General features: G+C 43.9%; 1 protein-coding gene across 1 annotated transcript in view; it reads right to left on the minus strand.

The window, feature by feature from the left end:
• Positions 1-2,962, minus strand: part of LOC112226487 (atypical chemokine receptor 4-like) — a 3,203-nt gene extending 241 nt beyond the window's left edge. The window contains exons 1-2 of the mRNA XM_024390845.2: positions 2,860-2,962; positions 1-1,297 (exon numbers count right to left, since the gene is read on the minus strand). The exon at positions 1-1,297 is cut by the window's left edge and continues 241 nt beyond it. Coding sequence (XP_024246613.1) covers positions 193-1,278 — 1,086 coding nt within the window. The 5' untranslated portion in view covers positions 1,279-1,297; positions 2,860-2,962 and the 3' untranslated portion in view covers positions 1-192. The remainder of the gene's footprint in view (positions 1,298-2,859) is intronic.
• Positions 2,963-14,496: the final 11,534 nt, after the last annotated feature.

The raw sequence follows: 14,496 nt of genomic DNA on the forward strand, positions 1-14,496 counted from the left end.
GTCGCTTTCCCAGGGGTCATTGCAGATTGGGACCAGGCTAGCTTCCCCTGATTTGACTCAATAGTTCCATAGCAGCAGATATTTAACAAATAATTGCAAAACAATTGATCAAGTGATCAAATCTTGTGATAACAAGGTGAGACACTTTCTGCCCCCCCTCTCTCTCTCCCTCTATCTGTCTCTGTCTCTCTCTCATATGGAGAAGGCACTCGTCTCCTGTGAGGCGGCATGAGAGTTGTTGAAGGACATCTCCACAGCTTGCTCCTCCCTTCTCCTTGTCCTTCCTCCAAATGCCTTGGCTGCTTTCAGTACATGTTTTCTAAAGGAGGACCCTAGGAAGGCGTAGAGTAGTGGGTTGAGACAGCAGTGGGTCAGAGCCAGGCTCTCAGTGACCTGCGCCACCCGGTCCAGGGCCTTACTCACACCGCAGTGGGTCACCAGCGTGTAGGTAGAGTCCATTGCCCGGCATATCTTCACAGCGTTGTAGGGCAGCTGGGTGACCACGAACACCCCCACCACGACCAGTAACACCCGGATAGCGCTCAGCCTCCTCCCCCTACTCTCCACTGGGAGTCGCCCCAATGCACGCCCAACGTTAAAGTAACACCACGCCATCACCAGGAGCGGCACCAGGAATCCCAACAGCACCTCCACCATCTCTAGGCAGGCCTTGACCTCCTGGGCCAGACTGGGTGGGTAGACAGCCAAACAGACCCTTCTCCCGGAGGTCTTGCTCACCGTGGAGAACAGCAGGTCTGGAAGACCCAGGAGGAAAGCCACAGCCCACACCCCCAGGCAGACCTTCCCATAGTGAGCCCGGGTGAAGACCCTGCCTAGCCTTCCCTGGTTCCTTCCCTCCGCTCTAATAGATGCTAGGTAGCGGTCTATGCTAACACAGGCAAGCAGCAGCATGCAGCAGGTGAAGTTGATGGTGTAGCAGGCAGAGACTAGCTTACAGAGAGGCTGGCCCAGCTCCCAGCCCCGCGCCGCGTCTGCAGCCCAAAAGGGCAGGGTTAGGAGGAGGAGGAGGTCGGCTACGGCCAGGTGGACTAGGAAGGCGTCCATCATGGTTCTCCTCAGACGTTTATGATAGGCGTAGACAGATAGCACCAGGGAGTTCCCGGCTAGCCCAACTGCCACACAGACTGAGTACACCACAGGGAGGAAGAGTCCAGCGAAGGAGCGCACGTCAGCCTTCTCACACACAGTGTGGTAGTCCTCATAGCTGTAGTTCAGGGTTAGGTTGTCATAGTAATCGTAGTCCTCGACCAGATCCATGGTGGAGGGATATCTGTATCTGTAGGACAGAGCAGGAGGATTAGGATGGTGTACCGAGAGTCAATAGTCTGTGCAGCAAATTCAAATTGAATCAAACTTTATTGAAAGTGAAAGTAAAATAGAAGGAATGTAAAAACCTCAATGTCCCCGGGTCATTGTTAACCACATGTGGGGACAACAGTTGGTGTCACACCCAAGGGTTGGTGTAGAAACAAAATGTGGTTTTGAGCTACAGAGTCGAGCATGAATCTACTAGTGATTTCATGCTAGATCCTTTCTGATTACTGAAATGCTTTTCCCACAGGTGTAGGATCTTATTTTGATCATTTTTCTTTTGCTGAAAATGTTCCTGCAAATGTCGATGAGCTTCATGATTTAAAGAAATTCACAAAAGCCCGCACTAACACACAGTTATATTAACAGTATTGCACCTTTCATGTAGCCAGTGCTTGACTTGGACTGATCTACTTTTGATCTAATATTCTAGAAGAGGAACAGGACCTCAAGCAGTAGAACATTTGAGGTGCCGGGGTCAGCTCTGGTGAGCTCCTGCCCAAGACAATCACTGAATGTAGCCTAATTTTGACCAGCTAATAGCCTAACCACAGATCAAGCAACAAGATTATTTTCCTGCGACAGTACCTGGGCAAATAAGATCCAACGCTTTTAGTTAACTGGACTAAATAGTGCACTTTTTTCAATTGCACCTTTTATTGAAAGTGCATTTAAAATGTACATGGACTTCACAGCAAAACAGACAGAGTAAAATCAAATTTAAGGCATAAAATAACAAGAATTACAACAAGCAGAGAGTGAGCATATGAAGACCAGAGACAGAGTGTTGAGCCACAGGCACTTTCCTATCTCCCTGCTTTTCCCTCCGCTTTGATCAAAAACATGATCGCTATGTGGTCTCTGAGCCAGTACACACACACGCAGGCACACACGCACACACACATTCCACAGGTCCAGATGGAGATGCTTTTTGAATTCCATTAGTGCAATCCATCCCATCTCTTTTTGTTGAGTCTTTGACCTCGTAAGGTTTGTGATAACATTGGGGGCAGTAAATCGTGTGAATGGAATCTACCGAGTTACTCATACAGGCAGAAAGGTGGGGTTCAACTCCTGTGTCTCATGGATATTCACATGCATATACAGCACACTATAGGGGGAGTTAAAATAAATAGAAACAGAAATGTCATAGGAAACCTGTAATATCGGTTTCATTCACCATCCCCAACTTTCTCACCGGTGCTAGACCAATAATGACTGACACTAAAAAGAAAGAAAGCCTATGCAAAGACAGTCCCCTGAGAAAATAAATAAAGCCTACACATTCACCTGAATTTAAACTTTGCATTTGGAAACAACATATTATGCCCTGGACAAGCTGTCTTTGTTTCTTTACACTGTATCGCAAAATGTACCGCTCTCACCACATTCAACAATATATTAATCTGTAGACAGATGCTTTGGCTTGCTAAGGAACATATTAACCACTAACCAGCTTCACAATGTCACTGCCAGGAACACTTTTTCCACAAATCAGCCAATCCTTCAAAAATAAATAAGCCTTACCTCCTTTGCTTGTCTCCTCTCCTGCAGAAAGCTAATGGTCACCTACTGCTCCGGATCCTCCTTTTGGGATCTCAGACTCATAGCACATAACAAGGAGGGTGTTACTTTTTGAGAGAGAGAGGGGGGGGGCTAAGAGAGTAAGGGGAGAGAGGTTGACAGAGACAGAGACAGACAGAGGATGAAGGGGGGGAGAGAGACAGAGATGACAGAGGATGAAGAGGGGAAGGGGAGAAGAGAGAGAGAGACAGAGGATGAAGAGAGAGAGAGAATGAGAGAGAGAGAGAGAATGAGAGAGAGAGAGAGAGAGAATGAGGGGGGGGAGAGAGAGAGAATGAGGGGGGAGAGAGAGAGAGAGAGAATGAGGGGGAGAGAGAGACATAGAATGAGGGGGGAGAGAGAGAGAGAGACAGAGGGGGGAGAGAGAGAGAGAGACAGAGGATGAGGGGGAGAGAGAGAGAGAGACAGAGGATGAGGGGGGGAGAGAGAGAGACAGACAGAGGATGAGGGGGGGGAGAATGAGAGAGACAGAGAATGAGGGGGGAGAGAGAGAGAGACAGAGAATGAGGGGGAGAGAGAGAGAGAGACAGAGGATGAGGGGGGAGAGAGAGAGAGAGAGAGACAGAGGATGAAGGTGGAAAGAGAGAGAGAGACAGAGGATGAAGGTGGAAAGAGAGAGAGAGACAGATTTGGCCAGTAGATAGCAGATAGCAATACTGGGTGATTTGAAAAGTCATAATCAATCAATTAATAATATAATTATTTTACTAATTGACATCATTTGAGTCAATTGTACCTGGGGATGCATTTCAAGACCTACCTCCAAACTCAGTGCCTCTTTGCTTGACATCATGGGAAAATCAAAAGAAATCAACCAAGACCTCAAAAAATGTGTAGACCTCCACAAGTCTGGTTCATCCTTGGGAGCAATTTCCAAACGCCTGAAGGTACCACGTTCATCTGTACAAACAATAGTACGCAAGTACAAACACCATGGGAGCACGCAGCCATCATACCGTTCAGGAAGGAGATGCGTTCTGTCTCCTAGAGATGAACGTACTTTGGTGCGAAAAGTGCAAATCAATCCCAGAACAACAGCAAAGGACCCTGTGAAGATGCTGGAGGAAACAGGTAAAAAGTATCTATATCCACAGTAAAACGAGATCTATATCAACATAACCTGTAAGGCCGCTCAGCAAAGAAGAAGTCACTGCTCCAAAAACGCCTTACGAAAGCAAGACTACGGTTTGCAACTGCACATGGGGACAAAGAAAAAGGGGGAGTCTTGCAAGCCGAAGAACACCATCCCAGCCGTGAAGCACGGGGGTGGCAGCATCATGTTGTGGGGGTGCTTTGCTGCAGGAGGGACTGGTGCACTTCACAAAATAGATGGCATCATGAGGAAAGAAAATGATGTGGATATATTGAAGCAACATCTCAAGACATCAGTCAGCAAGTTAAAGCTTGGTCGCAAATGGATCTTCCAAATGGACAATGACCCCAAGCATACTTCCAAAGTTGCATACTTTCAAAGGACAACAAAATCAAGGTATTGGAGTGGCCATTACAAAGCCCTGACCTCAATCCTATAGAACATTTGTGGGCATAACTGAAAAAGCATGTGCGAGCAAGGCGGCCTACACACCTGACTCAGTTACACCAGCTCTGTCAGGAGGAATGGGCCAAAATTCACCCAACTCATTGTGGGAAGCTTGTGGAAGGCTACCCGAAACGCTTGACCCAAGTTAAACAACTTAAAGGCAATGCTACAAAATACTAATTGAGTGTATGTAAACTTCTGACCCACTGAGGATGTGATGAAAGAATTAAAAGCTGAAATAAATCATTCTCTCTACAATTATTCTGACATTTCACATTCTTAAGATAAAGTGGTGATCCTAACTGACCTACGACAGGGAATCTTTACAAGGATTAAACGTCAGGAATTGTGACACAGTTGAAGTCGGAAGTTTAAATGTATTTGGCTAAGGTGTATGTAAACTCAGTTTTTCACAATTCCTGACATTTAAGGAATTCTGCAAGAAAATTTGGCAAATACATTAACTGGTTGTCATGTATACAAAGTGGTATGTTTGGGGCAAATCCCACACATCATATCTACAAGTAACAGGTGGTGGCTGCATCATGTTATGGGTATGCTTGTCATCGGCAAGGGAGTTTTTTGGATAAAAATAAATGGAATAGAGATAAAAGCATGTGCAAAATCCTAGAAGAAAACAGACACTGGAAGGCAAATTCACCTTTCAGCAGGTGTCAGGCTTAGAAGAGTGATGGGTGTGGAGTCAGGCACAGAGAGCAGAGGATTCGGAAAACCATTTATTCCGGACCAACAGCAAACAAAAAGAGGGTAACGCCGAACACAGGCGTAAAACACTCCTAAATGTACAACACCGGTGCACACGCTGTAAGGGGACATAAATGAAAAGGACACTCCTGAACCAAAAACAGCAAACAAGCCCACACACACACAGGCGGGCCAACTGACCTTAATAACCCAACCCAAACCCCCAAACAAGGAACAGGTGAAACCAAGTAGACCAAACGAAACGAAAAGGGGAAAAGGCAGCTAGTAAACCGGTGACGGTTTACGGTGACGACGATCGCTGAGCGCCACCCGAACGGGAAGGGGAGCCACCTTCGGTGATAGTCGAGACAGCAGGACAATAACCTAAAACACAAGGCCAATATACACTGGGGGTTGCTTAGCAAAATGACACATTACAAACATTTCTAAAAACATGTTTTCTCTTTGTCATTATGGGGTGTTGTGTGTAGATGGGTGAATATTATTTTATCCATTTTGAATTCATGTAACAACAAAATGTGGGATAGGTCAAGGGGTATGAATACTTTCTGAAGGCACTGGAAATAACAAAATACAAAAATATTGGCTGTCACCTTTTTTACGTAGCAAAACAAAAAAAGTAAAATCCATACCGAGTCGGGCCTCCAGTTCAATAAGAAACTGAGTAATAATCGAGTTTAGAAAGACATTTCACATTGCATGGTGGAGGAAGACATTGCGTTAGTGAGCATCAATGCTACCAGACGTAACTACAGACATCCTGGTCTAGATATAGTCACACTGTATCAACAATCATCTCCATGACCGGAAACAACACTAACTGTGTCCGTATCCGTACTGAACACTATTATCACATATGACTATTAGTAGTGTTAAATAGCAAATGTATCTAAAGAAATAGAAAACACTGGCATCAATGGAATTTGATTCAGTTGTGGAAAACACTTCAGTTATCCAAAAAGACAATGCAAAGATGCACCAAAAGAAGTGCAATGGAAGGCTGGTTAGCCAACAACAACCCCATAAGATGCATTGCACAACATAGGGGCTTCCACTCAGGCACTAACTGTATATCTGTCCATCTTCCTCTAGAATGTAACAGAGTTTTCCTTCACCTGACCATCAAATATTACGGTCTGTACACTTGATGTATTCCCCTCACATGAATGATAAACTTCAGTCACGGCCCCCATTTGAGCATTGTGACTCCTGGTTTTAATAGAAGGCCCTCCATTTTGGTCTATGACAATTCAGACCAATAATTGTCTTACAGCAGATCAAATCATCATTCTATGGCAGATGCATTCAGCTTCTACATTTTTCTTAATTCACATTTGGACAGATAGAAATGGCTGGTAGAGTCATAGCTAGAGAGGACTGGTGGATGGGAAGAATATGCCATAATAGCTGGCTAATATCTAGGGGTTGAGGACATGTCACGTGTTCAGGGTTGATACCAATGAGATATGATTAGGAGTGCAACCATTCTCTTCAGAATAGGCAGTGCACTATGAACTGAGAAGAACCTCCGCTAAGTTAGGGAAAAGTAAAGAAACACCCTGCTGATTGCACAAACATGACGCTCAATAATTGAGGATCTGGACCTCAAACAGATCACAGACTCCTTCATTGTCGTCCAGGTTGAAGTTGTAGTCCACCCCTGCATTGGGAGACAGCCACAGCAGAGGGAACACTAACACAAAAATATTCAAATTTCACACTTTGTCAAACATTCGTATTGTAGGTCTTTGGAGAGACTATATTGAGAACAGCTTGATATGATATTTAGACTCTCAGCTCTAATGCTTATCATCATATTATCTTTAGACTCTCAGCTCTAATGCATACCATCATATTATCTTTAGACTCTCAGCTCTAATGCATACCATCATATTATCTTTAGACTCTCAGCTCTAATCAAATCAAATTTGATTGGTCACATACACATGGTTAGCAGATGTTATTAAGTGAGGCAAAATGCTTGTGCTTCTAGTTCTGACAGTGCAGCAATATCAACAAGTAACCTAACAATTCCACAACTGCCTAATACACACAAATCTAAGTAAAGGGATAGAATAAGAATATGTACATATAAATATATGGATGAGCAATGACCGAGCGGCATAGGCAAAATGCAATAGATGGTATAAAATACAGTATATACATATGGGATGAGTATTGCAAGATTAATAATGTTTACATAAGTGGCATTAATAAAGTGACTAGTGTTCCATTTATTAAAGTGGCCTACGATTTCAAGTCTGTATGTAGGCAGCAGCCTCTCTGTGTTAGTGATGTTTAACAGTCTGAAGGCCTTGAGATAGAAGCTGTTTTTCAGTCTCTCGGTCCCAGCTTTGATGCACTTGTACTGACCTCACCTTCTGGATGGTAGCGTAGTGAACAGGCAGTGGCTCGGGTGGTTGTTGTCCTTGATGATCTTTTTGGCCTTCCTGTGACATCGGGTGGTGTAGGTGTCCTGGAGGGCAGGTAGTTTGCCCCCGGTGATGTGTTGTGCAGACCGCACCACTCTCTGGAGAGCCCTGTGGTTGTGGGCGGTGCAGTTGCCGTACCAGGCGGTGATACAGCCCGATAGGATGCTATCAATTGTGCATCTGTAAAAGTTTGTGAGGGTTTTAGGTGACAAGCCAAATTTCTTCAGCCTCCTGAGGTTGAAGAGGAGCTGTTGCGCCTTCTTCACCACACTGTCTGTGTGGGTGGACCATTTCAGTTTGTCTGTGATGTGTACGCCGAGGAACTTAAAGCGTTCCACCTTCTCCATTGCTGTCCCATTGATGTGGATAGGTGGGTGCTCCCTCTGCTGCTCCCTCTGGAGTCCACAATCATCTCCTTTGCTTTGTTGATGTTGAGTGAGAGGTTATTTTCCTGACACCACACTCCGAGTGCCCTCACCTCCTCCCTATAGGCTGTCTTGTTGTTGTTGGTGGTCAAGCCTACTACTGTTGTGTCGTCTGCAAACTTGATGATCGAGTTGGAGGCGTGCATGGCTACGTAGTCATGGGTGAACAGGGAGTACAGGAGGCGGCTGAGCACACACCCTTGTGGGGCCCCAAGTGTTGAGGATCAGCAAAGTGGAGATGTTGTTTCCTACCTTTACCACCTGGGGGCGGCCTTTCAGGAAGTCCAGGACCCAATTGTACAGGTCGAGGTTGAGACCCAGGGCCTCAAGCTTAATGATGAGCTTGGAGGATAGTATGGTGTTGAATGCTGAGCTGTAGTCAATAAACAGACTTCTTACAGAGGTATTGCTCTTGTCCAGTGGGATAGGGCATGCTTACTTATCTTTAGACTCTCAGCTCTACTACCATCATATGACATCAGCTCATCTATTAGGTCAGCCACACCTAAAGGACACAGAAAATATCTCTCTGTAAGAACACCACACAGGGAGTAACGCTGTTTTACTACATGGACAGCCCTCAGCTCCCTCCCAAACCCAGGAGTTGGCCTCCCTCCAAGTTCCAGACGCCCATCCTCATCCTCCAACCCTCCACTGCCTCCTTCATTTGGTCTCAGGTGTCGGTTCATTTCAGCAGGCTGCCCACTTCCCCTCCCCCATTGAACCCTCTCTCTCCTCCTTCAGCTGGTCTCCTGTATTGAGCTTCAGCAGGCAGCCAACTTCCCCTTCTCCCCCTCAAACCCTAATCCCTCCTTCACATTCTCTCTCCTCCTTCAGCTGGTCTCCTGTATTATTATTTTTTTTTTAACCTTTATTTAACTAGGCAAGTCAGTTAAGAACAAATTCTTATTTTCAATGACGGCCTAGGAACAGTGGGTTAACTGCCTGTTCAGGGGCAGAACGACAGATTTGTACCTTGTCAGCTCGGGGATTTGAACTTGCAACCTTTCGGTTACTAGTCCAAAGCTCTAATCACTAGGCTACCCTGCCGCCCTTCAGAACCTCACCTCCCCTTTAACCTCCCTCCCTCACCCTCTCTCTCCTCCTTAATCTCCATTTCAAGCATGGACTGGAGCTCCTGGCCTGAGTGTCCTCCCAGAACCCCTTGCTAGTGCTGGACGCCCGTTGCAATGCCGACTAACAACTGCTGTGTCGCAGTGGAAGAGGGACAAAAGGAGTTAACAGTAGCCTGACAACTATGAGCATAGAGAAATGCTGCAGACTTGACATTGCTCCAATTCTGTCAACCACTCTCGTTGATTTTAGATACGATAACAACGATCATCTTAACCCTCTTTTAAAAAAGTCCCTTCATTCCTTAGATTACTACACGCTAAGATACCACCACCATTCACTTGTAGAATATCACAGTCATTATTACAAATGACTGTGAACTCTGAGTGAATGGCCTAGTAGTCCTTACCCATGTGTATGGCTGGTGGGGTGGAGGAGGGTGTAAGATCCTCATTGTGCCTCTGCAGTGGCGCCATCCTGTGGTCAGAGATGTGGTGTGTCAAAGGGCTGGGGGACAGGGTAGAGACCGAGGGGAGGGGGAACCTCTGCAGGCCAAAACAGCTTCATTGTGTTTACATGGTTTTTCTTATTTTCCCCCCAATGTATTGCGACTGTTCAGTTTTCATCTAGATTAGTTTTCTCAGTAAAGTCCATTAAAAGGTTGATTCAGGTGTCTGTCAGTATCGTCTAGTCTGCCGTGTCCATTGACAGGCTGCAGACAGATTGGCAGTGAGACAGAAGGGGAGGATCTATGACATCACCAACGTGCTGGAGGGAATGGGGCTCATCGAGAAGAAAACCAAGAACATCATTCAGTGGAGGTGAGTCAAGCTTTTTGTCATCAGGCTTAATGAAGTCACTGGATGGTGTTCATTTCCATGCAACACATCCGAATGCCCTATGCACAAACACTCCCATTCAAACCCCTTCCATCCTGTCCCAGAGGGGAGAACTTGGGCTGCCAGACAGCGGAGGTGGTGGAGCAGGTAGAGGTGCTGAAGGCCTAGCTGTGTGAGCTGGAGGAGCAAGAGAAGAAGCTGGACAGCCAGAAGACCTGGCTGGAGCAGAGGATCAAACACATGAACGACGACTCCATCGCCAGCAGATATCCTTCAGCATAACGCTTCCTCGCACTGTGGGGGAGGTGAAGTAATGTCAAATCAAATCAAATTTATTTATATAGCCCTTCTTACATCAGCTGATATCTCAAAGTGCTGTACAGAAACCCAGCCTGAAACCCCAAACAGCAAGCAGTGCAGGTGTAGAAGCACGGTGGCTAGGAAAAACTCCCTAGAAAGGCCAAAACATAGGAAGAAACCTAGAGAGGAACCAGGCTATGAGGGGTGGCCAGTCCTCTTCTGGCTGTGCTGGGTGGAGATTATAACAGAACATGGTCAAAATGACCAGCATGGTCAAATAATAATAATCACTGTAGTTGTCGAGGGTGCAACAAGTCAGCACCTCAGGAGTAAATGTCAGTTGGCTTTTCATAGCCAATCATTAAGAGTATCTCTACCGCTCCTGCTGTCTCTAGAGAGTTGAAAACAGCAGGTCTGGGACAGATAGCATGTCCGGTGAACAGGTCAGGGTTCCATAGCCGCAGGCAGAACAGTTGAAACAGGAGCAGCAGCACGGCCAGGTGGACTGGGGACAGCAAGGAGTCATCATGCCAGGTAGTCCTGAGGCATGGTCCTAGGGCTCAGGTCCTCCGAGAGAGAAAGAAAGAGAGAAAGAGAGAATTAGAGAGAGCATACTCAAATTCAAACAGGACACCGAATAAGACAGGAGAAGTACTCCAGATATAACAGACTGACCCTAGCCCCACGACACAAACGACTGCAGCATAAATACTGGAGGCTGAAACACGAGGGGTCAGGAGACACTGTGGCCCCATCCGATGATAACCCCGGACAGGGCCAAACAGGCAGGATATAACCCCACCCACTTTGCCAAAGCACAGCGCCCCACACCACTAGAGGGATATCTTCAACCACCAACTTACCATCCTGAGACAAGGCCGAGTATAGCCCACAAAGATCTCCACCACGGCACAACCCAAGGGGGGGCGCCAACCCGGACAGGAAGATCACGCCGTTTTTTGGGGGGGCTGCCCAAAGATGTAAATTAGCTATTTATACACAGAAGTGCCAGATTTTAACTGCTTTTCACACACACAGGGGAGGAATCAAAAAGATCAGTACAGGAATACTTTGTATTTTGGTCATTATCAGTAAAATAATTCTCAGAGCAGGCCAACTTACCCGACTGCCATTAATGCAATACATTGTCTGTCTTTCACTTTAACAATGGGGAGGAACCAGAAATATCAGTTGTACTGTACTGGAATTCTTTGCAGTATGGTTGTTTTCACTTTTTTTAAAGGTTCCAACACCCAGGACGCCTCTTCCCCAGAGGTAAACAGTCGTATCACTTTCTGCGCATGTGTTAGTTTACATACAGTGGGGCAAAAAAGTATTTAGTCAGCCACCAATTGTGCAAGTTCTCCCACTTAAAAAGATGAGAGAGGCCTGTAATTTTCATCATAGGTACACTTCAACTATGACAGACAAAATGAGGAAAAAAATCCAGAAAATCACATTGTAGGATTTTTTATGAATTTATTTGCAAATTATGGTGGAAAATAAGTATTTGGTCAATAACAAAAGTTATTGAACACATTATTTGGAAGGAAATACCATATTGAATCAGTATTGATCAAACATTTTTCAACCAGTTTATCTTGAAAGTGTTATTTATGTCAACAAAAATCCAACACTTCTAGACCGCCTTCAGGTCTTTTGTTAGAAAGGACAGATTTATTTAGTTTGTGAGACTTAATTTTCCAGATGAAGTCAAGAAAGGTCTTATTGATCTCTTTACAAGTAGCTGGATTTACCACATAACGATAATGAGGGGTACACAAAACGAGACAGTCCCTCTGCCTTGGACAGAAGTACTCTCCCAAGTATAGAAAGATTTCTTTGTAGCCAATTATTAAATACATTTTTAGTTCTCTTAATTTTAGGAGAGAAATTCAAATATTGTCTGACTAAGTGTTTTTTTTGACAGATGTATTCCTAAATATTTAACACAGTCCTTTACAGAAATATGTTCTATGTCTTTATCATTAGAGTCAAATAAACACAAGATTCACATTTAGAAACATTCAACATTAATCCTGTTGCAATAGAAAATGCAGTTATAGTATTAAGGGCATGGGTGACCTGGTCTTGTCTCTTGGGTTGATTTGGGAGATTTTGATTTCTTTGTTAAAAATGGTTAAACTATACACATGTGCATTATTCAAAATATCTAGAGATAGAAGTTCCACAACCAAAATGAATAAAAATGGCGAACTTGCGCATCCCTGTCGTACACTTCTGTTGATACGGAATCTTTTGGAAGTATTAAGGTTTAGTAGCACAGAACTATTTATATCTTTGTAAAACATTCGAATTACTTTAATACAATTTTTACCAAATCTCAAAAGTTTAAGAGACTTAAAGAGAAATTCATGTTCAATTGTGTCAAAGGCTTTATATAGGACAACCGCATCTGAGTCAATTGCTTCTGAATAATTTACAAGGTCCAAGACTAAAATAATGTTAGAGCTTATGTGATGGCCCTTCATAAATCCGGTTTGAGTCTCATTTATACTGGTATCTATTCCTTTCTTTAATATTTTGGCATAAACCAGAGCAATCAATTTGTAATCAACATTTAATAAAGTAATTGGTCTCCAAATTGTCAATGAGAGAAGGGTCTTTATCGGGCTTCGGGATCATTGAAAAAAGGCCCCGTTTCATAGTGGAGACCATTTCCCCATTTTTAATGCAATCTTGAAACATATTGAAAATCAGGTCTTCTAGTAACTCCCAAAACTGTCTATAGAATTCCACACAAGAAGTGTGTTGTTTAATTTCCAATATCCTCGAGAACCTTTTGATTTTTTAGTAGCTTGTAAATTCAGGGAAATCAAGTGATCATCAGAAAAGGGAGCCAACTGATGATCTACATTTATAACAAATTGTAACAAAAAAGGGGAAATGAGGAATACATCTATTCTAGATTTACGTGACGTAGTTTTGTTGGTTCAGGTATAACACTTAGCATCCGGATTGAAATAACGCCAGGCATCCTCAACACAGAGATCCTTGCATAATGTAATGATAATGTTACTATTTTGAGGGTTTTGACTCATTCTAGGAGCAAAACGATCAGCAGATGCATCAGGTGTTTCATTAAAATCCCCTGAAATAATTACAAAGGCCTCTGAGTATTTGTTGCTTAAATCCTGTACTTTCTTGGTAAATTGGGTACAAGGGTCTTATTAGGCGCATGTGTTATGTCCATATACATTACAGATGATGAAAATAGCATTGTCATGTTTAATAGTTACTATGACCCATCGGCCGTCTTGTGAAGATGTGGATTCTAGAATGTCACCTTTAAACTTGTGAATAAGTGTCAAAACACCAGCAGAATGATTTGATCCATGACTGAAATAGGCCATATCTCCCCATTGTGCTTTCTAAAATTTCAAATCACTTTCACCCGAATGAGTTTCCTGAAGGACAAAATCTGCGTTACTGCTTTTACAGTAAAAAAAAAATAAAGCTTTCCTTTTTGTAGGATTTCTCAAACCCCTAGCATTCAGACTAACGATATTGAGTGAATTCAAAACGAACTCCTGCATTAAAAAAGGAAGAACACAAATTAGATAACACAAGTATTAATGTGAACAATAAAACAAAAACAGTGAATCTAGAGAGGATTACTCCGACGAAAACTACGCTCAGCTGAGGTAGCGGTGGTTAACAGAATAACACATCGATTAACTTTTTGTTCATCAGTTGTAGTTCAAACGGTACATATATTCGTGGCAGTACATTAACTGTACTCATGGTAGTACTCACAGTTCCAATTTGGTTAATGTCAACAGAGTTACCCAGTAATAATTCTTCCTTCGATAAACGCGGGTGGGCCCTTGAACCCAGCCTCCTTTCCCGCTTGTCGTGCCTTCTGTATAAGCGGCCAGTTTCTCTCTGGCAGCCTGATCCTGCGGTATCAGAGCATCTCTGCCTACTTGTGTCCTGAGTGTGCTCTGTGGAAATAGCATAGGCCTACTGCTGAAAATCACTGAATTAATTGAGGAACATGATAAAGCTCGAAATTTATGAATGTTCTGTTTCGCAATTGACAACATCACTGGCGATCAAAGTTACTGTATCATGACTAAATATAAGTTTCATTTGCTGTGAAATCTTTACATAGTAGCTGCAGCAATAATCTTATTTTAGGAGAACCCTGGCATAGCAACCGTTGGTTATAAATGCTTTTTAATAGGCACTTAAATTAGGTATTTCCCAGGACTCTGTGGATA

Source organism: Oncorhynchus tshawytscha, linkage group LG28 (genome assembly GCF_018296145.1).
Source record: "Oncorhynchus tshawytscha isolate Ot180627B linkage group LG28, Otsh_v2.0, whole genome shotgun sequence".
NCBI classification, from domain to species: Eukaryota; Metazoa; Chordata; class Actinopteri; order Salmoniformes; family Salmonidae; genus Oncorhynchus; species Oncorhynchus tshawytscha.